This window comes from Rattus norvegicus, chromosome 18 (assembly GCF_021556685.1).
Source record: "Rattus norvegicus strain SHRSP/BbbUtx chromosome 18, alternate assembly SHRSP_T2T, whole genome shotgun sequence".
Taxonomy (NCBI): domain Eukaryota; kingdom Metazoa; phylum Chordata; class Mammalia; order Rodentia; family Muridae; genus Rattus; species Rattus norvegicus.
In genome coordinates this window covers 24,903,896-24,928,327 of record NC_141551.1, presented here as the reverse complement: position 1 = coordinate 24,928,327, position 24,432 = coordinate 24,903,896, and the positions used below count along the sequence as shown (strand labels likewise).

General features: G+C 42.3%; 1 protein-coding gene and 1 non-coding gene across 17 annotated transcripts in view; both read right to left on the bottom strand.

Moving 5' to 3' along the window:
• The window catches only part of Camk4 (calcium/calmodulin-dependent protein kinase IV), a 280,008-nt gene that overhangs the window by 25,090 nt on the left and 230,486 nt on the right, over window positions 1-24,432 (bottom strand). For 15 of the 16 annotated variants that reach the window (XM_087592142.1, XM_087592146.1, XM_087592138.1 and 12 more), the window contains 2 exon segments: window positions 15,468-15,558; window positions 13,384-13,458 (listed from right to left, as the gene is read on the bottom strand). In XM_087592142.1, the coding sequence (XP_087448268.1) occupies window positions 13,384-13,458; window positions 15,468-15,558 (166 nt within the window). 16 annotated transcript variants of the gene reach the window in all.
• LOC120098432 (U6 spliceosomal RNA) lies at window positions 9,529-9,635 on the bottom strand. The gene has a single exon (XR_015643213.1). It is a non-coding gene; the product is annotated as a U6 spliceosomal RNA (small nuclear RNA).

Sequence of the window (24,432 nt, the reverse complement as noted above, 5' to 3'; positions counted from 1 at the left end):
TTCTGTATTAACATCCCCAAATGGAACATTTTTGTGGGTGTCTGGGGGCCCAAACAGTGCAATTTAAACAAGTCTTCTACCCACTTGCCTTCAATCACCTCTTCCTTTTGACCTCCTTTCCCTCCACCATTCCTCCCTCACATATGTAATAATAGAACTGAATTCACGAAGAACTGGGAGTCCTCTGGTACAGTTGGTTCTGTTATTCAAGCAATAGCTTCAACTTACATAGAAGTGGAAATAAAAAAAAAATCACTGCTGTGGAGACTGCCTTCACATGGAAAGACGGTCTCTAAACTCCCGGAGCATGAGACGTATGGAGATGATGCTGTTGGGATTCTCCTCAGACACAATGCTCTCGGCCCAAATCTAGAGCCCAAACATACTTGGTGTTGTCCGAGTACATAATTGTTAGACCCTCAATTGAGCGTACACAGACAGAATACACAGATGGCTTCTGCGATGTGGTATAAGATGTATTTCTTGGGTGACCCTTAAATTAACAGGGTTCATTCTTCCCTTTGCCTGCTCATAGAGCCTTGGATCGCAAGAGATGAACAGTCAGATTTTGTTGACACTTTCAAGGGAAGAGAGGCAGGCTCTTTCGTTGCTGACTGGTATAGTTGTTCGAATACCATCTTGTACCATATTGAGGTCAAAATGTGAGCCTTGCAAGACCCATTTCCAACCCCCAATCTTCTTTTCTGGGGTCTATTTTTCTGTTTGAAGTTCTATACATAAAAATATTCACATTCATTCTATGAGGTGCTAAAGGTGGCATAGGCGGAGACCCGTTTGGGCTGTCTCCTTTTATGTCTTCGGGACACCCAACTACAGAGGGCAAAAGGCACTTATGCACACAGATAAACACTGGAAAAGCCAGGAAACATTAAAGATGAAGCTCATCCGTCCAAAGTAGGAAGATTACCTCTTATTTGGCTGTTCTCTGTGAATGATGGGAGTGAGGGCTGGGGAACAATATAGTTTACAACCAACCTGCTACCAGCTTGAGCCAGGCTCCAGCAACGTCCCCCAGAACGTTTGTCCCAGAATCCTCCTCTCCCCAAAAACCTTGGGCATTGCTTCTAGGCCACAAAACTCATCTGTGTAACAACACACTTGCACTTTACAACAGCCTGGGGATTTCTATATTATCTTAGGGACACACCAAATCTGGACTCCCACAGACACTACATTTATCTCAGCCATGCTTCCTCGACCGTTTTCTTGAACATTGTTTCTACGTCAACATAACGTGTCTTTATGGATATGGCCACATGTGCTTTGTAAAGCACTTCAAAGTAAATACGCCCTAAGCTTTGTTGTACTGATGTGACTGAGTCAACTGCAATCATAAGACTCTTTTCCAAAATTATGCTGTGCTATATACTATTTTTAAAAATAAACTGATGTCAGATTCTTGAAGTTTTTAGCCCAGCATTGGTACCTAAGTTGGGCTGAACTGAGTTTCATTCCCGTCGTCTCTTGGTGGAGCATTTCTTTTCCTGTCAAAAAAGCCTAAAGACACCCCACATACCGAGCGCGCTCGGGTCTTATGACTTTAAGTGCCGTCTATATCCTGACAACACGTGTGACTCCATCAACAGCCAGGTCCTGTCCCTGAACTTCGCACTCACGTCCTCTTCTCTTGGATACGGAACAGCTGTCACCACATTCCTGAGCCTACTGCTCCAGATGGCAGTCTCGTCTCCGTACAACCGTTAATGGCTTTCTAGTTGTTAGCTCTTCCCTCCTCACCACTCACCAACCAACCAACCTCCTTTCTGACCTGAAAGACATCTATGCTTTAAAGCTCTGGTTGCGTGTTGCTCAGTCCCTGGCGATTTCACTGTAGGTAGTTATTTTTCGTGAATGAATACATTGTCTTTAAAGAAACTGTATTAGTCATTTCTATTTTAGATTATCAAACTTACTCTCGTAAGTACAATGTCCCTATAGCCTCCATATTAGTGAGTATTTATGTTAAACAAATATAGACAATGGATCAACTTTGCTGATAGCTACAGGATGCACCGGGATGTTCTTTCCCCAGGCTCTTCATTGTTGGCTCTCTGACGCCTTTCAAGTAGTTATTCATACATTCAATTCTTACAGGAATCCTTCCTTGACTTTTCATTTACAATTACAACCCAGGCACTTTTGGTATCCAGAAAAATGGTCACTGTTTTCTTTGTAATTTACACATTTATTTTACTGGCTGTCTTCTGCTAAAATTTACTGTTCTTAAGGAAGAACCCCTGCCCTGTCTTGTTTCGCAATTGACTGCTATATTAGCTAGTGCTCAGAGCACTAAGTTCAAGAAGTATCTAGGAAAGGAGCCTTGAGTGTCTACATACCTTACACTCCCCCAAATACACCTTATAATTAGTGCAATATCAAGACAAGACAAGACCCAAAGAGACTCGTTTTACTCCAAACTTCAACCTTCCAAGTAGGCTTAAGCCGCTACCTAACCGGTCAAGTCCTGTCTTCTCGAAGATCAGAAGGATGGAGCTGACAATTATCTTTCCCTTCACTCTTACGTGTACCCAGCCTGACATGTTCTCAATACCATTTTTCATTATCAGTTCATCTGACAGAATAGCCTGGGACATATCCCACCTCAGGGGAAGGAGGGCTATGGTCAGAGGGGAGGTGCCTTTGTGCGCTGTCTCCAACCTGCTTCCCACAGATCATGGGAACTCCAGCAAGACCCATCAGCCAGGCCAATAGAAAGAAAGCAACAGGCAGCTCAAACGAGAAGTTACTGTACACTTAACTCATTTTTGATTTTAAAAATGTCATTGTAAAATAGAAGTTATCTCTGTCTCTGATTAACACTTGGGTGAGATTGTCCCTTACTGGGTGACATGGCCAGTGTCCCTCAGATCCTTCAATTTCACTGCAGATAATTATTTTTCATGAATGAGTGCATTGTCTTTAAAGACACCATACCAGAAATTTCTATTTTAGGTTATCCAAGTTATTTTCTTTAGTACGACGTCCCTCTATCTTCCATATAAGTGTTTCCATTAAAGAAATGTAGACAATTGCTTAACTCTCACTGGTTAGCTTTCTTGGTGATAGCTGCTCTTCTCTCTCCTCCTGCACTGTAGACTTTATAATTTGTATTGAACTTTGGCAGCGTCAACTTTCTAGGTTATTTTTTTAAAAGAACAATACAAAATTGTCAAAGAAATTTAAAAAAATTTAAAAGGTAGCAATATGGCAACTCCATGGAGTTATCATGGTGTCCATGGACTGGAACTAAAGGCAGACGTGTGCTGTTACAAGTGCTAAATGACATATTTTGAATTGTAACTTTCTTCTCGGTTCAGGGAATCAATCCCAGTGCTGTACCTATGCTAGGAAAGTTATGTCTTGTCTCGCTTCATCCTCAGCCCCAAGTAATGGTATTTACCAGCCCCATAGACGTGTCAGGCGTACCTGATTATTCAAAACAGCTCTGTAAGAGATGCTTTTTCTTTAGAAGCTTTACATTTTAGATCCTCAAATGTGATAGTGTGTGTGTGTATGTGTGTGTGTGTGTATGTGTATGTGTGTGTGTGTGTGTGTGTGTGTGTGTGTGTGTGCACGCGCGCGCGTGCATTGTGGTGCACACACAAACATACAACGAAAAGTAGATCACTCTGCTTTGTTAAAATATTAAACTACAATTTAACCATTATTTTCTTCAGGCTGTAAAATTTTTAGAAACCTATACTCCTAAGAGCTATTCAAACAGGCATGAAGTCCTTGGAACAGTCTGTCAGGGCCCAGCATTCTCTCTGAAAAGCCTCTGCGAGCAAAGACCAGTGTACGCTAGAACCCAGGAGCTTTGATGGGACTGGTATTAAGCCTGCTTCTTCGAGCCAACTTACTTCCTAGTCTGCTAGCATCCGTATTATGCACAGTTATTTCCAACTCTGTAGGAAAAGCTCTCTAGCTAACGCCTCCATGTTTACCTAGTTTAAAAACACGGCAATACAGTCACTGTTTGGAAATTAACTAGTTCTTCAAAAGGTTTATGTGATTTCTCTACCATTTATTTTTGCCGTTTACCTTGTAAAAGTCCATAGTGCATTCCCAGAACTGACTATTCTTATTCAGGAAGCTTGAAACTCTAGATAAGTATCACAAAGCAAAAAAAGTTCCAAATCAATGCTTCTTAAATCTTAAGAGAGAGAGAGAAAAATCTAACTAAAGAACTCCACCAGAAATGGTGCTCTCTCAAAGGCCTCAAACTAAATTCCTCAAATCCTAGCACTTACTTAAGTCAGATAGAAAAACTAAGATCTGATTAAAGAAGCTAATATTTTCGTATTCACAGCTAAGTGGTGATAAAATGTTTAATTCCGTTTTGCGTGCTGGGGTCTTGCACGAGCCATGCGTGCATTAAAATAGGCCAGAAACAAGGCTGTGAGTCTAACCCCGAGCGTCAGATTACTGCTCAGCCTTTCTTGTTTGGGGATTTATTTTTCCGAGCAAGAAGCAGAAGGTAAGGAACTCTCGTTTATATGACATCCACACATTCATTATGCCCCTCACATGCCATTAGGTGGAAGCTTGCATTTGCCACCAACATGGACAAGTACTGATCTCTTTCTGATAACATTCATTTGCGGTAACCCATAAGAACGACTATCATGACATAGTGTGCATTTCTGACCATAGTCTGAATGTATGGTATAATTAATATCCCTCTATATATGGAAGCTCCCAGAATATTATTTACAGGAATAGGTGCCTGTGGAGTTTCTGATAGCTTCACGTGTAGTAGCAGGTCATTCATTAGTTGTTCATAATTAGCTTCCATTTTGGTTTAAATCAAGGCACAACACACAGTTGCCAGTACCAAAGCCTGCAAACGGGAAAACATTGTTATGCTCATGGGATAAGCGTGTGGGACGTTTTTATGTGTTAATATTTCACCCGAATTATGCCAATAGGGCTGTCTCAGAAAATAATGAGAGCTTGGCAAATGCTGAAAGAAAATAAATTCTTAACAGCTTCTGGGCTCTGAAAATAGAATTTGAATAAGGACAGAAGTGCAAATATAAAATATGAATATACATAGTTTAATTAACTAAGCTTATGAATAAATTAGGTGATTAGTATCAGGCAGAAATACCCTTTTACTTAGCCCATTGCCACATTGGTCTCTTGTATTCTTTTAATCACTTTTTTTGTGATTGGCATGACAGTTAATATCACATAAATTACCCTGTAGCACATAAATTACATTTATCAAGCACTAAGGCTTCATATAACATATATTGAGGCCCATGCTTTTTTCTCCACTGAGGAGAAATTGAGAATGTGCTAAAGACTTTATGGGCAACTCCACAATGCTAGTCATTGGTTTCCTTTGTCTGAGGCATGAATCAATATTCTCCTGCCTGCAATGTTGTTTTGAACATGTACATTTCTTAGAAATAATGAGTATTTACTTAAAGAGGATATATCTAGCATTTTTCTTTGGTAATTCTCTTACAAAACTAATCCTCACTTACTAACAGTGTGGAGCAGAGGTTCTGAGAACAAGACCGAGTGGGCAGCTCTTCCAATTTTTATTTCCTGCGGTATGACAGATGGTGTAACATGAACACTTGCGCTCTCAAAGGATGTAATTTGGAAAGCCTTCCATTAAAATAGGAACCACGCACAAGAGAATAACTGACCTTGGATGTAACCACGCTTACAACACGCAACCAGATCAGCTCATCCTGCTCCTCTCCTCCCAACTGCACGGTTGCCAGGCACCTTCCTCAGCTAGCATAAAGTCTCCAGATTATCAATATTAGATTTTTTGTACAATTTTATATTTTTGACATCATTAATGGGTCCCATTGGGGGTATGCATGATTTCTTATTCAAACTAACAAATACAGAGTTTCTACTATCTAGCCCTTACGCCTCAGGAAGCAATAACCCCTCTCCCTGAGTCATCTCAGAGAAAGGTGGTGGGTAACTGGGAATCACCATAGCTTCTAGACCACTCATTTGCATGCATGTGTGCACGTGCGCACACGTACACATGTACACAAACAGAGAGGGAGAGAGGGAGGGAGGGAGAGAGGGAAAGAGGGAGAGAGGGAGAGAGGGGGAGAGGGAGAGAGGGAGAGAGGGAGGTAGGGAGAGAGGGAGAGAGGGAGAGAGGGAGAGAGGGGGAGAGGGAGAGAGGGAGAGAGGGAGAGAGGGAGGGAGGGAGAGAGGGAGAGAGGGGGAGAGGGGGAGAGGGGGAGAGGGGGAGAGAGAGAGCGTCAGAGTCAGAGAGACTGAGAGAAAGACAGAGAGGCACACATGTACCACAAAAGACCCAAATCCTAAACTCTTCACACAGCCTTGCCTTGATTTTCCCTTGGAAATACTGGCAAAGGCCAGTGCCTGATCTGCCCTTACTAATTTCTTTGGCATCCTGAGCATCTGCTTCCTTTTGAATGGCATCCGGTGGCACATCTTATGATGGTGTGCCATGTTCATGCTGTCCAGAACCTGCGAATACCTCCCTTTCCCAAGCTCCTCTTCTGTGCTGTCTGGCAGCTGCACTGGGTTTTGATGTTACAAAATGCTAGCTCCATGCCAAGCCATGCTCTGGACTGCACGATACGGCTTTCTCCAGTCTTTCACTTCAGCTTTGTCCTCGATGCATTCTATACATGGGGAATTTCCCCTCTGTCTACTTATTCATGGAAGAACACAGCCCAAATTGACGATGGGTTTTATCTGTGGCCAAGGAGAATGGTTGGAATTGAGGGAAATCCGGAAAGTATGTTTTAGATGATTTCTGATTGGTCTCACTTTAAAAAGCAGACAATGGTAAGAATTCACTTTTACAATTAAATTGTTTTCTCGGTTTGAAGTTGGTTGCTTTGGGTCTAGGCTACCCACTTCCTGTGCCCTGGTCACAGTAATCTCAGGATTTTTTCTTCGTCTCCTGTGCTGTCATAGAAAGTTGGCTATTGCCTTCTCCACGCTAAGGCAATATTCCAGTGCACTTACATCAGGTCAAGAAGCTCTACAAGTAGATACACATGTACACACAACTTGAACCTTGTTTTTTTGGATATAAATATACTGACCTTACTTTTGTTGAAAATTATCGCAAACCTGCCCAGCCTTTATGATAATAATTCCATATATTTTTCCCAGCACTTCGGAATCTACAAAGCACCATTTTCCCCTCTGAGCTCCCAACATGGTCTCCTGAGGTAAGCAGCCATCTTTGCTACCTTTCATCTCTTCACATTACAGCAAATGACCCCTTTCCTGGTGAGCTGCTGCTGTGGCAGAATGGGAGGACCAATCACTCTTGGCCTCTCAGCTCCCTCTTGCCCAATACACATGCTCTAAGGCAGTATGCATGTCAATAATAATAATAATAATAATAATAATAATAATAATAATAACAACAACAACAACAACAACAATAGAAATTAGGCTGCCATTGTAAGTCGACAGTATCTATTAATGAGCCCATTTATGTCAAGGACAATACATTAAATAGTATTTTCCCAGTGTCTATACTGATTTAAGAGTGGGTCAGAGGGGTTGGAGATTTAGCTCAGTGGCAGAGCGCTTGCCTAGCAAGCGCAAGACCCTGGGTTCGGTCCCCAGCTCCGAAAAAAAGAAAAAAAAAAAGAGTGGGTCAGTTATTTTCTCCAAGGAGAGGCTATTTATAGTTTTGTGATTAAAAGGCAGGATACAGTATTGAGAATAGCTCTCTGAGTCTGCTGTTTTCTAGATCTTTTCCCTTCAAATTCACTTGTTATGTGTCAAGATATTTATAAAACACAGCCTTGGTTTCAAAATATTTCCCCGACTCAAAGCCTTTGTTGAGTCACCATTTCTAATACTTCCACATTCCTTAGCCTGCAGTACAGATTATTGTAAAGCACTTTCATAATTTTAATTATGTTTATGTGTGTATATGGTGTGTGGGGAGAGAGTGTTCATGCAGGAACATATAGAGTCATTTATAGCATATGCACCTGGCCTGTGTAAATTCACTTGTACTTATGTTCCAAGGACCCCTTGTCCCAGCTGTCCAAAGTGGCAAACAGACAGCTTCTGCACTGGCCAGGCACTGCCACCCCTCTAGGAGTCTGCTCTTCCGGTGCCCACCGAAAGTGCACATGGACAGCTCTCCACGGAACTTCTATGTCTGTTCTTTATAGAGCTGAAATGTCTCCCTAATATACCAAAGTTAGTACCCTTCCTCTGAATCCCCGAGCCTTTGGCTCAGATAAATATAGAAATTGCCACAGGGATCCTTGATTTACTTCTTTTGTAGCCTATGAAATCTTTGAAGAGCACAACACATTGTGTTTATGTCTGTGACTTCAGAGGTTAGCACAGAGTCTATTAGACAGTTAATGCCCCATGTTCCTTTTATCAACGAATGAATCAGTCCTTCTTACAATGACCATTCTGTGTGCCGAAAGAACAAACCATTCTCTTGGCTCTTCTTATGCCCCTGACAGGACGTGGCTTGCGTGCAGTCATAGAAAGGATTCTAAGAGAACATTTGCTTTCTCTATTTTTGATTATCCCATTCTAGGGTTGTTCAACTTCTGGGAAACTGTTTTGACCAACTCATCTCCTGGCCATACTTAGAGTTTCATATTAAACACTGTCTATCACATTGTTCATTTTTTTTTCTCATGGGCAATCTTTATTATCTCTTCTCATTTTTCTCTTCATGGTCCAGTCAATTATCCAGCAATTACTGGTGATCAACAGACAATCGATTGTCTTTGGTACAACTCTTTCAGTCCCTCCCTCACAGTCTTGGACACACGTAGGCATAAAGGAAATACAAAAGGACAAATAGGAGCATATGGATTATTGAAGGCAGGAATAGAATATATGATAAAAGTAGGAGGAAAGGACTCAAGAGACATGGTCAGAAGGTAGTTCTAAGGGAAACAAACCCTATGAAAACCAACCTACGAGCAAACTGCACGGTGCCACTGTCTCATGCTCTTATCCCAAGATACGAACCTTGTTTTATTAGCCTGTGGCAAAGGGAATGAGTCACTCAATCTAAGCTTATTCTTTTTCTTTTGCTGAAGAAAGGCAGATCAACCACAAGGCCTTGCTTGTGCCAAGACAGTTCTGTAGCAGCATGCTAAGTGCCCCAAACTCATTCTGGTTTGTTTTTAGATTCATTTATTTTTATGTTTCTGAGTATTGTATCTGCATATACACCTGCATGCCAGAAGCAGGCATCAGATCACATTATAGATGATTGTGAGTCACCATGTAGTTGCTGGGGAATTGAACTCAGGACCTCTGGAAGAGCAGCCAGTGCTTTTTTTTTTTTTTTTTTTTTTTTTTTTTTTTTTTTTTTTGGTTCTTTTTTTTTTTTTTTTTGGTTCTTTTTTTCGGAGCTGGGGACCGAACCCAGGGCCTTGTGCTTCCTAGGCAAGCGCTCTACCACTGAGCTAAATCCCCAACCCCACAGCCAGTGCTCTTAACCACTGAGCCATCTCTCCAGCCCCCAAACTCATTCTTTTTTTATTTTTTTTAAATGTGGAACGCTTCATGAATTTGTGTGCCATCCTTGCGCAGGGACCATGCTAATCTTTTCTGTATCGTTCCAATTTTAGTATATGTGTTGCCGAAGCGAACACCCCAAACTCATTCTTAATGATAAGGCCTAAATGCCTGTGTTGATTCAAAAATTCATATAATGATATCTTTACTTCCTCCAAGGTGACAGATTTAGGAAGTGGGGTTTTTGCTGTGGGATCAGTCCATCATGGCGAAGCCTACATGGACAGATTTAGCACCTATAGAAGGAGCACAAGAGAAGCATCAAGTCTCTCACCCTGGGAAGACAAACCCTCTGGCACTAACAGCAAGCAGAACCTTTGCCAGGAACCTAATCAGCCAATTTCCTGATCTCAGATGGTCAAGCTTTCAGAGCGGGGAGAAATAAGTATCTGTTGCTTGTAAGTAGCCTTGTCTAAGTTACAGCATCCAAAATGAATGAAGTCACTTAGCAACAGGACCCTCAATTACCTTGGGATAGCAATATGTCTAGTTATTAGGGACATTGCTAGAGTCCCTGAGAGTATAGAAGCTGTGACTACATATGGTCAGTGTTATGCAAACAGAAGCGATATGTAGGTTTCATATCTACCTGCCTATAAGAAGTAGTACTTTGTTTTTCTTTTTTTGTTTGTGTATCTGTTTTGGCCTTCTTTCCTTCTTGTTGTATAGGACACAGAAATGATGGCTGATTTCCAGGAGCCAACTTGAACCATGAGACAAGGACTGAGTCCCTGACACTGAGATCAGTGACACCCACATGGCTCTAGAAGCCCTTAATGTTGCTTACATTTAGACTCTTGACATGAGAATATCATCCTCTACTTGTCTAAGACATAGTTACTTTTAAAAACGAGGTTTTGTGTATGCTTAAACATGCACACTGCATCTACATCACCCCCTCCCACAGCCTTCTCCTTCCTCCACTTCCTACTGTGTCTCACTCCTCTTCACTAACCCATAAGAATCATTGATAACATGACTATAAAGCCTATGGAGTTCATTCAGCACTGCTTATATTTACACAGGTCCAGAACTGACCACTTGAGATTAGACCATGCACAAGAGACGCCCCCCGGAGGAAAATGATTCTCCCTCTCTCAGTAGTCACTGAACACCGGAAGTCCTTTACCTAAGGGTGAGGCCTGGTGGAATTCCTCTGTCCACACCTGGCAGGACAACTGGCGATATCACAATGCCAGACTTACTCGGTCAGCCATATTGCTGAGATATAATTTCCTGTTATGTCTTGGGGCCACCGTCAAGCAGTTGTCGTCCTGGGCCCCTGGATGCTACGTCATAGTTACTTTAAGTTTTCTGAACTTACTGTTAACCAAATGCTACTCCGCTTTAGAAGCCGTACGATCTAGAATAACAACACTTGGCACAATGTAAACATTTAGTGGGAAGATCAATATCTAATTCTGTGCTGTTATTGTATCTATGAAAAATAAAATTGTAAGGATATATTTTTTAATTTACAAGAAAACTACCTTATTAAAAACAAAATTATAAATGCTCATGAACAGGCAGACAGAGAAGAGATGTCTATCTAGGCACTTAAAAGCAAAATTATAAAGTATGTATATGAACATGAGATGGAGAGGAATATGTGGGTGCTGTGTCTGACCACGTGTATTTTGACTTCTGCTTCCGTCAGTGATGAAGTTTTAGGCAGTTACGCCGTGTGTGGTGGTGGCTCTCCTGGAGGAACTGTGAGACTGAGAGAGGAGGTCCACCACAAGTTTGAGGCTAGCAGGGACTGCATACTGAGCTGGAAACCAGTCTGCTGCACAGAACAATACCTTCTCTCAAAGCAAAACAAAAGACAAAATAAAAAATGAACAAAAACCAAGTCATTTTATAACCAGGGAAACAATACATTGGCTTATCTGTGCTGATTTTTAAAGGGGACATACATTGTGGCTTTGAAATATCTGAATTTTTATGCCTGAGTCACATGAAACATGTGACTGGGGCAAGATACTTGAACTTTCTAGTTCTTAGTAAAGTGAGAATGTTAAAAGGTTAATATTGGAGTTACTTCCAGAACTAAAATTCTGGGGATTTTTCAGAATCCATTTGCATCAAAGAAAGTGTTTTACTGTACTTTCCCAATCTTGTCTCTGTAGCAAAGTGTTAAAAATGAGTCAGTTCTGTTCTCTGTCTAGTTGTTGGGAAGAAGGTTGTCTATAAATATGGCTGCTATAGAAGAAGTTGTCTAGTAACTCCAGATCCTCCACTGTGTTTCTATAATGGCCTCTGCACACATCTACACGATATGTGTGCACTGCACTCCTTAAGACAGTGGTTCTCAGCCTTCCTAATGCTCCGACCCTTTAATATAGTTCTACATGTTGGAATGACCCCCGACCATAACATTATTTTGTTGCTATGAATCATAATGTAAATACTTTTGGAGATGGGGGTTTGTCCAAGGGGGCGCCACCCACTGTCGAGAACTGCTTTGCTGCCTTAGGTGCTAAGGCTTTTGGGCTTCGGAGCCACTCCTCTAGCACCTGAGAGATTCTCCAGTGGACTGTACGCAGGAAACACTGTTCCTGAGGGAGACATCCTGGAGACATCCCGGGGATGCAGCGGGATTAAGAAGTGTTTGCTGAAGGCATGAGTTAATGGTGAGCTGCGTAGAGACTGTCTTTCACACGATGACTCTCCATTTCATTTCCTTTTTCCTAGTCAAACGGTTTAGTTGAGCGGTTGCATATTCGTTGACTACCAACTTTAGGATCACTGGCTTAAGGTTTCCGAGTTGTTTTATTTCTGGCTAGGTCATTGCTATCTTAACTTAGTTATAAGAAGGACTGGATGGTGCATGCTAGCAGGGATCCAAAGCTTTTGTGTGAATTGAAGAGTCTACACAGGGTGCCTTCGGCTCATCCTGGGAGACAAGGCAAGAGGAGGGAGGCCCGTTAGCACTGTCTGCCTCAAGGGTGGCTGGAAGACTCTTCTTGGGCTAGGCAGTGCCCAGGAAGAGTGCTAGCCTAATTAATGAATGCAGACAGACGCTTTCTTATGACTGTCTTTTTTCAGTTCCAGTTCTCTACAAGAAATATTGTATCATGGTAAGATCAGGGTCAGCTTCTCTCGTGCAGCCCTGGCCACTGTCAAGAGGAAGGCACATTCAGCCTGACCGTTGGGATCCATGGGTGAATCTAATAAGCATATTCTCTGGCTTTCCCGTGTCCCTCTGTAAATATAAAACTACCATGGGGGACGCAAACGCAGACTGAGAAGCAGCGCTTTTCTCAGCTTTGGAGAAGACTAGAAATAAATCCATTTTTCCACTCTATATATTTTATGTCATTTTTCTCTTGATATGGCTGAATGGCCAGACCCAGAGCCAGGCTATTTTGGCTGTGAGCTCTGGTAACAGATGAGGCTGCCCCATTCTCGTTATCCTGTATGCCATCTGTATGAATTCATCCTCTCTCCTCACACACTCTCCTGAGGAAAAGCAAAGTTAGGAAGGGCCAGTGGCTTTCATTGTGACCACACACCCTGCTGTGTGTTACCCTGCCTGTGCCCTACAGGCTGACTTTCCTCTTCTGTGTGCCTCCCAGAGTAGCTGTGACCCAACAAGTATTCTGACACAGATGCCCTACATTCCATATCACTGAGCTCCCCAGGAAAGACAAAAGGTGATCCAAGTGTCATTTATATATGCCTCAGTCATTCCACAACCGGGGCCAAGCCATTTAACAGCCACATTAAAACATGTATAAATAGAGACATTGGGAGTTGAAGTAAAATCAGGTCATTTGGTAAAAATAGATTTCAATAAAGGAAAAAGTCAGCATCAGAGCTTACCACAGTACCCCGGGGTTCCACACACCGTCTTCATGAGCACTTGATGTTCCACGATTTTAGAAAGTCCAAAATCAGCTAGAAGTACAAGAGACGTAGTTAGTGCACCAAGACTTTCTGAGCTTTTATAAGTACCGTTGCTTTTCAAAAACAAAACAAATGTATCTGTGGACTTCTGATCCAATGGTGGCGTGGATGTGGGTGGAAACCAGTCGCTTCAGAAGAAGCTAAAAAAGGTAGTACTTGAGGCCTTTCTTTAACTTGGAGAAAAAAATCACTAACCACAAATACATTTTCAAATAGTTTATAACGTTTGACTTTTCTCTACATCTCAAAAACATCAACATGTTTTAAATTCTCTTTGTTACTAATTTTCTTAGTAACTGTAGCTGTGCTGTTAACAGCAAAAGTTCCTGAGAACGATGTGACAGTAACTCCAAAAGAGAATATATATAGGCTTAGTGATATAATTCAGTCTTTAATTCACTGGTGAACTCAAAAAGATTTTCATAGATGCCACGGAAATAGACAGAAATATCAAAGTTTATTCTGACTTAAAATCAATAGCATCATTTCCTAATGGTTGACAGACAATAATCTGTGGTTGTGTAATGAGTAAGACATTTTGAGGGGAGCCCGAATTATTTTTATTCATTCCTCTGCATATTACCCAAGTAAAGCATTATCCAAGTTGCTACAGTGATGACCTATTGCTGAATGATCTCTCTTCAAAGCGCTCAGAAAGCTGCTTGAGGCCATTCTTTAAGAGAGGCAGGTGCGGGAAGGAAGCCATTTTAGACTTCAAAGATACACCCGCATCTCAGCCAAGCCCCTGACCACATCACCTAACAGGACAGGCAGCCTTTCAGAAAGAAAGGCCTTCTGCACAAATTGGTATCTCTCCATCCATCTAAGAGGTTTCCATCTGTGAAAGTGATGCCAAAGGAAATGGAGACCCCCTGCTAACCACTGTCTTTCAGGAGTGATTACCAGAACAGGCTGGTTGCCCAGCAGGCTTTCCAGAATGCTTTCTTAGTTTCTTGCTCTCAGGATGCACACTTGCAGCCTGAACTCTTCCCTAGTAGAACCCCTTAATTTTCAGAGGTGTTAACACTTGTAAATCCAGGGACCATATCAGCTTCCCTGATGGAGAGGTAATAGGAGAGTAATAGCCCTCAGTGGCTTTTGTATAGTTCTGAGGAGAAGTCACCTCGTAACAACTTGCAATGGTCTTTGGAAACAAACATTTGCTTCATCAAGTATATGGGATATAAAATGTAATGTGTTTACATTTGTAATGTAATGTAAACCCCTAAAGGGCTGCTTTCAATAGGTAGATAAGAATTGCCCAAAGTTCATCTTTATAGCTTTTCTGAATGCTTATATGGGGTAGGTTTCTAGAGTCAATGAAATTTGAGAAAGTCTTGTACACATTTTGATATGCTGGTCTATACCTGAGCATTTTAAGGTTCTATAAAGCAATGCAGAATTAAAAATAATATTCGATTTGGATTTTTCTAACGTATTTGGCCAGCGATAAACCCTTTGTAAAACTATGTTCTCCACAAATACACATATATAAAAGGGAGAGTTTGACCCTGATTAGGGAACAGGATCCTGTGGAAAACAATCTGGAAATATGGCTAACGAGTTTTCTTTGTGAATAGAAACAAGGGATTTGGAGTCTATACTCACTAATTTGTAACAAGTATTTTGTTTTAAAGTTCTTCATTATATAAGGTTGGGCTCCAAATAATTGGGCAATTCAAAATTAAGAATCGAATCACAAGTCATATTTTCACTATAAACTTATTTTAAAAACACAGGGTTATTTCTCAAGGTCCTCAAGCACGGAGTCTGGGACCCATTGGAATTTCTAGGAATGGTGCAGGGAATTCTAGTGCACAGTGTCAGGTTAATGGTCTAAGGGCATCAACTAACAAACGATGCACTGTTACTCACAGATGATAAGTTTTTGAGGAAGCTGGACAGAGGCAACCCTGACTAGAACAAAATCAAAAACTCTGTCTGGCAAATGTCTTCTGCTCTGGAAAGATGGGTCATGAGCTATTAGAAGACTTGCTTACCAATTTTGAGTGGTGCATCAGGGGCTGGCGTTGCATAAAGAAGATTCTCTGGTTTGAGGTCGCGATGGACGATTCCATTTTCGTGCAGGTACTACAGAGGGAAGACAAGAGAGTAACAGCTCTGAAATTGTCTTTATGGTTCTGGTGTCTATATCCGATGTCTTAACAACACATATTAAGATTTTAAAAATGCATATCACAAAGAAAACTATGCTTAAAGCACACAGATTAGAGTGAGGAACGTGAGTAGGCGTTCCCTCTCAGATATGTCCAAGCAGATGTCACAACACCTCAGTAAATTTATATCTGAACATCAGCTCCATGACACTGTTTTTTTTATCTGCATTACTTTCTCCTAAATTCAACACAAAAACGAAAACCATTCGCTCAGTTAAAATTTTAATGAAGCATGTATTGCTTTTGACAGCGATCATTAAATGGATGGTCATCACGCAAGAAAGTAACGACCAGCAGGTAGGCCTGACAGGCGGCTTCGATTCAAAGATGGCGAAGGAAGAGCATTGAAGATGACGGTGACTTACACAACAGCACAGGCTTTATGAAAAGTAAGAGTGAGGAGCGGCACAGTAAGTAAAGAGTGTGCCTCATAAGTGAGAGGAACTGACTTAGGATCCTCGGATGTCACATAAAGCTTGGCACAGTTGTGCGTCTGAGCCATTACTCCTCTGGCAAGATGGGAGGTAGAGACACGAGAATTCTGGGAAGCCGGGTTAGCTAGTCTGGAGTGGGCAAAACGAACAAGAGACTTCTCAAACAAAGTCAGATGCTGCTGAGATTGTCCTTTGACCCCCAAATACATTCCATGACACAAGTGTGTGCGCGCATGTGTGAGCCCATACACCCACCCTCCCACCCAAACGATCCCCCACCCCCACGGCACACACAGATAGAGACAGAGAGAGGGAAGGAGGGACAGGGGTAGGGAGGGTTAGACGGAATTGAGGGAGACATTGCAGTGCATTAAAGGAAAAATAAAAGTATTTGGACGCAAATAAAAGGTAAATCAAATATGAAAAGAAAAAGAAATTTGGACATTTCCCTTTAAAAACCTTTTAATCCACAGATGCACAAATAATTCCTAGTCTAAGTATGCATTAAAGTGGAATGCGGAATTTAAAAAGGAACAGATAGATCCCCTAAATATACCTTATCATGTATCTCTTAAAAATGTAGCCATCAAAGACTCAAGTTCCCCTCTAAAGATTCAAAGATAATACGGCTACTCTGCCTTCAGGGGGTGTCTAGACGTGTAATTAAACTCTCTCCATGGTCCTAACAAAAACTGTGTCATTGTGTAATGAGAGCTACTACATGGCAATTTGGTTTAATTACAGCTCTGCTGTGTTCGATGGGCTGTGTGTGGTTAATTGATAATGTCTCAGGAGTTGGTAGAAGGAAGTTTGAATCTCTTTAAAAATCTAACGGGGCCCAGAAGAAGTAGTCATTAAAGAGAGAAAACAGTGTTCTGGCTAAAGCTTTCCTATTGGGAATGAGAATTAAACCTCCTGGGTATGTTCTTCTCTGCTCTTCAGAAAGTTTAGAGTTGATAGACATGAATTTAAGTAAGAATGTCAACGTGAACATTCCATGTTTGGGCCATATCTGCCTTGGACACCTGCCACTCATATACTTGTCCTTGAGATTCATATATTCTCTCTCTATATGACTTCAAAACTGTCCACAGAAGGGAAGCGTCTTGGTCAGACCAACAGGACTTTTAGTATCACTGGCCAGGACCTGTTGTATGCCTTGGTCCCTCCTTGTCCCAAATCTGGGATCACTGTCACCTTATCTATTTCAGAGTTACCCTGCCTGCTCCTTACTCCTTGCCAGACTTGGGCAGCTCCACCCACAGACATTACTTTCTCCTGTTTGCTATTTTCACACATCGTCACTGCTTGGTAATTACCTTCATGGTATCCCCTGGGGCCGCTGTGTCACTTAGCACCCCCACCCCACCCCGGCCTGATGCCTATACTCCTAAATCACAGGGTAACCCAAGCAAGGCCTGGGCTCAGAGCACAAGTAATGAACTTCAAGCTGAAATCTCACTCCTAAAACCTGAAGTCTAATTTCCCCAGAATCAAAGTTAAAGCTCTTTAAAGTGAACCCCTAATTTGTGTCTTGATCTCTCTCTGAGACAACTGTTAATATGCACAAGCCACAGTGTGATTGGTTCCATGTCATGATATATATGTAGTTCCCAGGAAACGTAAAGATTGTGGAGGTTGGGGTGAGAGGGGAGGTGGGCAAAGCTTGTACTGGGTGAGATTGGGGACCTTCATGTGTGCCCTTTGAAGCTGCGTCCATCACCCCACTGCTTCTGTACAAAAACATGCACAGAGCTGTACATGCATGAATGACACACACACACACACACACACACACACACACTCCTCACAGACACACAAACACACACCACACACACACACACATACACACCGCACAGACACTCACACATGCACACATACACACCACACAGACACACACGCACATCCACATGCATGTTGGATTTGGTTCAATGCTTGCACTATGGATTCCCACACTATATGAGAATCCTGCATGTGAGACTCTGAAGGTCCCTGCCCTCAACTGGTTCTGAATGGTGAATAAAGTTGCCCTCGGCCAATGGCTGGGCAGGGAGACAGAGGCGGGATTTTAGGATTCCCAGGCAAGGGGACCAAGGAAGAAGCAGAATCACCATACCAGGAAAGGAATACGATGCAGGCTTGAGAGCTACAGAAGACAGACTAAAATCATGTAAAAGTCTGGGAAGAGCAGTCCTGCCCCCCCCCCACATGGGGCCTTGGGTAGCAAAAATGGAATATAGATTTTAGTAAATAATAATTCCGGAGTATTGAAGGGGAGGCATTAGCAGTGTAGAAGTTTGGGAATAGCCCAACCATTGAGCTGTTTAAAGCATATTAAAATAGACAACTGTGTGTGAGCGTGTGTGAGTGTGTGTGTGTCTTTCATTGAGAACTTAGAGCATTGGGGCAGTGGAGAGGTACTTGCACGGCCAGAGGATTAATCAACTACAACAATACATGCACACATCACACACATGCACATATCACACACACACACACACACACACACACACACACACACACACACACACGGGCGCATACACCATACATGCACACACATTTAGACACACGTCTTATACACATGCATACATATTACCACTCATCTCACCCCTCAACCCCAGAATTTGCCACTCCTCACTAAGAAGTTAAGTCTACTTTTCCTCTTTGAATTTGGTAGAATTTTAAGTTGCTTGGAGCTCATAGAGTACAGAGAATGTTTTAGTGACTTCCAAGGTTGGATCATAAAATGTCAATGTGCTATCTATGTTGTGTGGGACCGTGTTTGGATTCCTGAACTGCAAAAGGGATGTCCCTAACCTCTCCAGGACATGAAATGGATAAGCTGCACAGCAGGTAACGTGGATTAGTCAAGCTTAGGTTTCCTACTGGACAAACCCATCCAGGTCTCATGTAACAGACATGATCGTGCCAGAAATGCGAGCGGAGTTGATCAAGATGATCGATTCATCCTTCCGGACATCAGGCTTTCAAACGCGTAGTCGCAACCAAGACAATGAATATTGCAGAACAGGGATAACTACTCTCCCCTTGGTGTCCTGTTTCAAGGTCTGAATCAGAGAGTTTATGTGCATTACAAAATGGTTGTTTTCAACATGATAGACTGGGGAGAAGGCCAAGCATTTAAGAGCATTTGCTATTCTTGCAAAGGTCTGGACTTCAGTTCCCAGCACCCGCAGCAGGTCCCTACGCTCTGTAACGCCAGCTCCAGGGGTTTGCTACCTTCTTCTGACTCTGTGGGCACTGGCATGAACATTCGTGATTGCTGCTTTTGCAGACATAAGTAAATGGTAATAAAAGTCTACTTATCATTTTTATGTGTACAGGTGCTCTGTGTGCACACATGTCTGTCTTCCACATGGGTGTCTGTTGCCTATGGGGTCCAGAAGATGGAATCAGAGTCCATGAAACTATTAACTGTCATGTGGGTGCTGGGAATTGAAGCCAGGGTTTCTTTGCCCTTAATGGTTGTGCCACTTCTCCAGCCTAAACAACAACGACAACAACAACAACAACAATGATGACTTTTAAACTTTATGCACAGGATGGTGTGCATGCACATATCATACACACACATGCATAGATATATACATGTTCAAATAATACACACAGGTACTATGCACACATGCATACACACATGCACACACGCCTGTTGGTATAGCAAGTAACCACCACTGTGCAGCCCATATAGTCAGCACCTTCTGTGAAAACTTCCTGCACTCCACAGAATGAACAATTCCTTTTGCCTTCCATAGCTTTTCCCTCACACTCCTAGTTCAACATCTTAATGCTAATAATAGTCTTGTGTGTATCTGCCAATATAAAGGGTTCCCCAGGAACAAAATTTTTTACTGACTTTTGTACCTACAGACTGTACATAAAAACATGGGGATGGAACAGGGTTTGGTAAATCATTCACAGAACTAATGTATGAATGGCCTGAATAATCCGATTTATGGGCTGAATGAAGCTCACTGGCAGACACCAATGGACAGACGCAAGTACTGTGGAATGGCTGGCTTATCACAGCTAAGGGTCTGGCGTGTTTAGCTTTCAGGAATGTTTATTAAATAGACCATGGGACGGTAAGCTGTGCTGGCACAAGACACACTACCTAGTTTGGTGGGAAATAGAATTCCTATGTCCGTAGCACTTCTTTACCTTGTGTGGCCTGTGTTCAAGGACCCCGGGAGCTCAACTCACCCTGCTCTCTCTTAGGAACTAGCAACATCAGCTTTTGGTCCGTAGACTAGGAAGTAAAACGTGGCACAAACGGATTAATTCTGTGCTTTAGGTGCACAGTCAAGTCTTCAGGATCAGTGAGGAAGGACCCGCACCAGGCTGTGAACGCATTACACACTCAGCATTTCCCTGGACTTTCCCAAGCAACTTTAGTCTGATTTCAGGATGCCAGCCTGCTCTTCTCGTTTTCCTTAGTTAACTGATGACGCCACGTTCCCATCTTCTGCTGCACCACTTCTGGTAAATAATTTGTCATAATTTATCCTTCTCTACTACAGTCCCTCAATACCTGTTGTGTTTTCTTTATTTCTGATGTCAAGGAAACAAGCTGTGAGGGTCCTACTCTCTTTTTCATTTCCCTCATGGTGACATTAAACATACTTTATTGCATTTACGTGGGGGGAGGCATGAACATGCCACAGCATGCATGTTGTCATCAGAAGACAAATCCCAGGGATTTGCTTCTTCTACCATGGGGTCCCAGAGAGCAAACCCAAGTGGCAGGCTTGGCGGCAGACACACCTTCATGCCTGCCCAGACTGAGACTGGTAAGGCTCTTAAACTTCCTAACTTTCATCCCTTCCTATTTTTCATCAAACTCAGAAAGCTCCCATCACTCCGCATGGACTCAAACTCATATCTGACATTGTTCCATAGACTTCGTTCAAATATCAACATTCAGTTCAGTTTTACTTTTGTGTTTCATCCGGAACAGTGTTTTAAATGTTATTTCTTATTTTTGTCCCTCCAAACCCTCCCATATACTCTCCTTCAAACTTATGCCCACTTTCTCATTAATTGTCATTATATGCATACGTGTATATGATATCTATTTTGGTAGGAATAAACATATATCCATATCACTTCACATATATAAATATGTATATACATACATACGTGAATATAAATATGTATTCCTAAATCTAATCTGCTGAGTCTGTACGATGTCATTTGAATGTAGTCTTCTTCAGGTCTGACCACTTGGTATTGGATAAGTAATTGGTTTGCTCTTTCTCCAGCTCCCAGCATCCCTCAGTGCCTGTCGTTTTTTGTGAAGGGCTGAGGCTTTGTGGTCCCAGCTCCCAGCATTCCTCAGTGTCCTGTCGTTGTTTGTGAAGGGCTGAGGCTTTGTGGTCCCAGCTCCCAGCATCCCTCAGTGTCCTGTCGTTGTTTGTGAAGGGCTGAGGCTTTGTGGTCCCAGCTCCCAGCATCCCTCAGTGCCTGTTGTTGTTTGTGAAGGGCTGAGGCTTTGTGGTCCCAGCTCCCAGCATCCCTCAGTGCCTGTCGTTGTTTGTGAAGGGCTGAGGCTTTGTGGTCCCAGCTCCCAGCATCCCTCAGTGCCTGTCGTTGTTTGTGAAGGGCTGAGGCTTTGTGGTCCCAGCTCCCAGCATCCCTCAGTGCCTGTCGTTGTTTGTGAAGGGCTGAGGCTTTGTGGTCCCAGCTCCCAGCATCCCTCAGTGCCTGTTGTTGTTTGTGAAGGGCTGAGGCTTTGTGGTCTTGCTCCATCCACATTATCTGTCACTTGTCCTTGTTCAGCAGATGGTTAAGCAGTCAAGTTAGGAAGACTTACTGGGCGCAGCTTCTGATATTAATAGGAGACACAATCTCACAGCAAACTCCCCGATCTTCTGGATTTTACAATTTTCCACCCCCTTTTTGGAAATGTTCTCCCAAGCCTTAGGTGAATGGACTGCACTGGAGATGTGCCCATTGGGACTGGGCTCCATTTTGATTGCTTGACGGTTCTTCTCCATCTGTTGTAGAAAGCAGCACCTTGGAGGAGGGGTAAGGACCACACTTACCTGGTAGTATAAGGACAAAGATTTAGAAAGTAGCTAGAGATGGTTTGAGCTTAGTAAAGTGGTGGTGGGAATAGTTTTAAATGCACTGTTTTGCTTGTGACATATCTTAACCCGTCTATAATTCTGTCAAGTATATTTTTCTACCTTGGATTTAAGAATTACATTAAGTCTTTTACCTTCTGATGTTTTCTTTCAGAATCCTCAGTATATCATCTACAAACCTATTAAGTATTCTCAGCTCTTCCTCTACCTTCTCAAATATGTAGACTATAGTTGTAATCACCATTTTAAGGTTCCCACAAAATATTTCTGCATCAGTGTCTGGAGTCTGTTGATTGGTTTCACTTCCTGCTTCCTTACATACCCTGTACATTGATGATGATGATGATGATGATGATGATGATGATGATGATGATGGTGGTGGTGGTGGTGGTGGTGGTGGTGGTGGTGGTGATGATGATGATGATGGTGATGATGATGATGATGATGATGATGATGATGATGGTGATGATGATGGTGATGATGATGACATTAGATATTATGAAGTTTATCTGATTGTATATAAGCACAGATGTAAATATCTTGTGATATTTTAAAACTGTTCTGGATACAGCTTGAACCTTCTGAGATCTGAAGTCTGTTTTCAAACTTTGTTCTATCTGTGCACTGGGAGCACACAGTCTTCCGTTCCAAATATGAGCTGCACACACGCTTCTATTCGGTGGCTCTTTCTCTGTCCTTGAACGGTCTCCTCAAGGTCGCAGGCTGATCAGTACTCAGCTGAAATGCTGGAAGGTGGGAGCACCTGCGGCTTTACAGAGCCCTAGCTTTCTTCCCCGTGTCTGAGTGCCTGTCTCTGTGGGGACCCAGACATCTGTTCATGTTTCCTCATGGGAGAAAGGCTGCTGGGATCCTCCTGGCTTCTCCATGGTTGCAGCCTTGAGACATTTCAGTCAGTCCAGCATCGTTTGTCTCCCCTACACAGGAGCTGCTGTCTTGATTTGATTGGTATCAAATATCGAGGAACCACGCTTCATATATTTTGTTTGTTTCTCAGAAAACGTTCTTTCTTTCATCTTTCTCAGATGCTGTCAAAAGTAGCAAATAATTTTACCCTGCAACTGAAATTGTCTTACATAGTTGAAATCTTTCAAAATATCACTGACATGCCAATAAATGCAGGTGATGCTATTTTGAAAAGACAACAATTGGGGCAGTCAGGCCTTAGTTTGAGAGGACCTAGTTGGCCAGAACCAAGCTGACTCTATGTTAGGCTGCAAACTGGAAATTTAGGAGATTGGACCTGTATTTTTGTTCCTTAGAACTGGAAAAGTACAAAACGAGTCCATTCCAAGAAAACCACGCCTTATGAGCTGCCAATCAGGAACCGCCAGGAGGTGCCCTGCTACCTGGCCTGAGCAAGCCTGAGCCAAAAATAGTTGATCAACAATAATTCTGGTAAGTCCCCCAAATTCCCCAGAATCGTGACCAATCCCAAAGCTACCCATACCCCTGGAAATAGAGCCAATGAATCAGGATAAAAACACCTATTCCTTTCTGAAATTCCCCTAACAGGCTTTAAAAGTGAGCCTGTGGATTCCCTCAATGTCCCCATCCTGGTAAATGGTAGACCTCCGCACGTTGAAATTCTGCAAAATAAAATGCTCTTTGCTTTTGCATACTATTTAAGCCTGGAGTCTTTTTTTAGTGAATCGTGGACCCTAATAAAAGCAATATTCATTTAGCCCAGCACTTCATTTAATATTGATGAACAATCTCACCACATTCACTCATAAATGTCTAAGGCTTCTAACAGCAAAGTAAGAAGCCACTTTAGTCTTTAGCTAGTAAGAATCCCTTATATTTGTGGACCTCTGGTAGCCTTGAGAACAGAGCCAGATAGGAGATGAGTCCAAAGTTGAAGTGGTATGGAAGGTAAAAATCATCTTAAGAAAGGACAATAATGACGCTCGGCTTTGAGAAAATCACCTTGGCCAATCTCAAAGCTATTAGACAGCTGTATCAGTACTTTAAGAATGGCTCTAGGTTGCATTTTATCCCAAATAGAAAATATTTACCCATTTTTATGTTCATATTACTGTTTATATAATTATCAAATGAAACAAAACGAACACTTGAAAGCATCCTGAATAGATTAAACATGCAGCAACTACATAAACATATCACTAAAACACTCTTTGGAAGGAACTGACGTGAGGAGTTAAGAGTGAAGGTCCCTAGTTTCCAGATTCTGGTAGCAACCTAATATTTCACACAGCAGTGAAAACAACG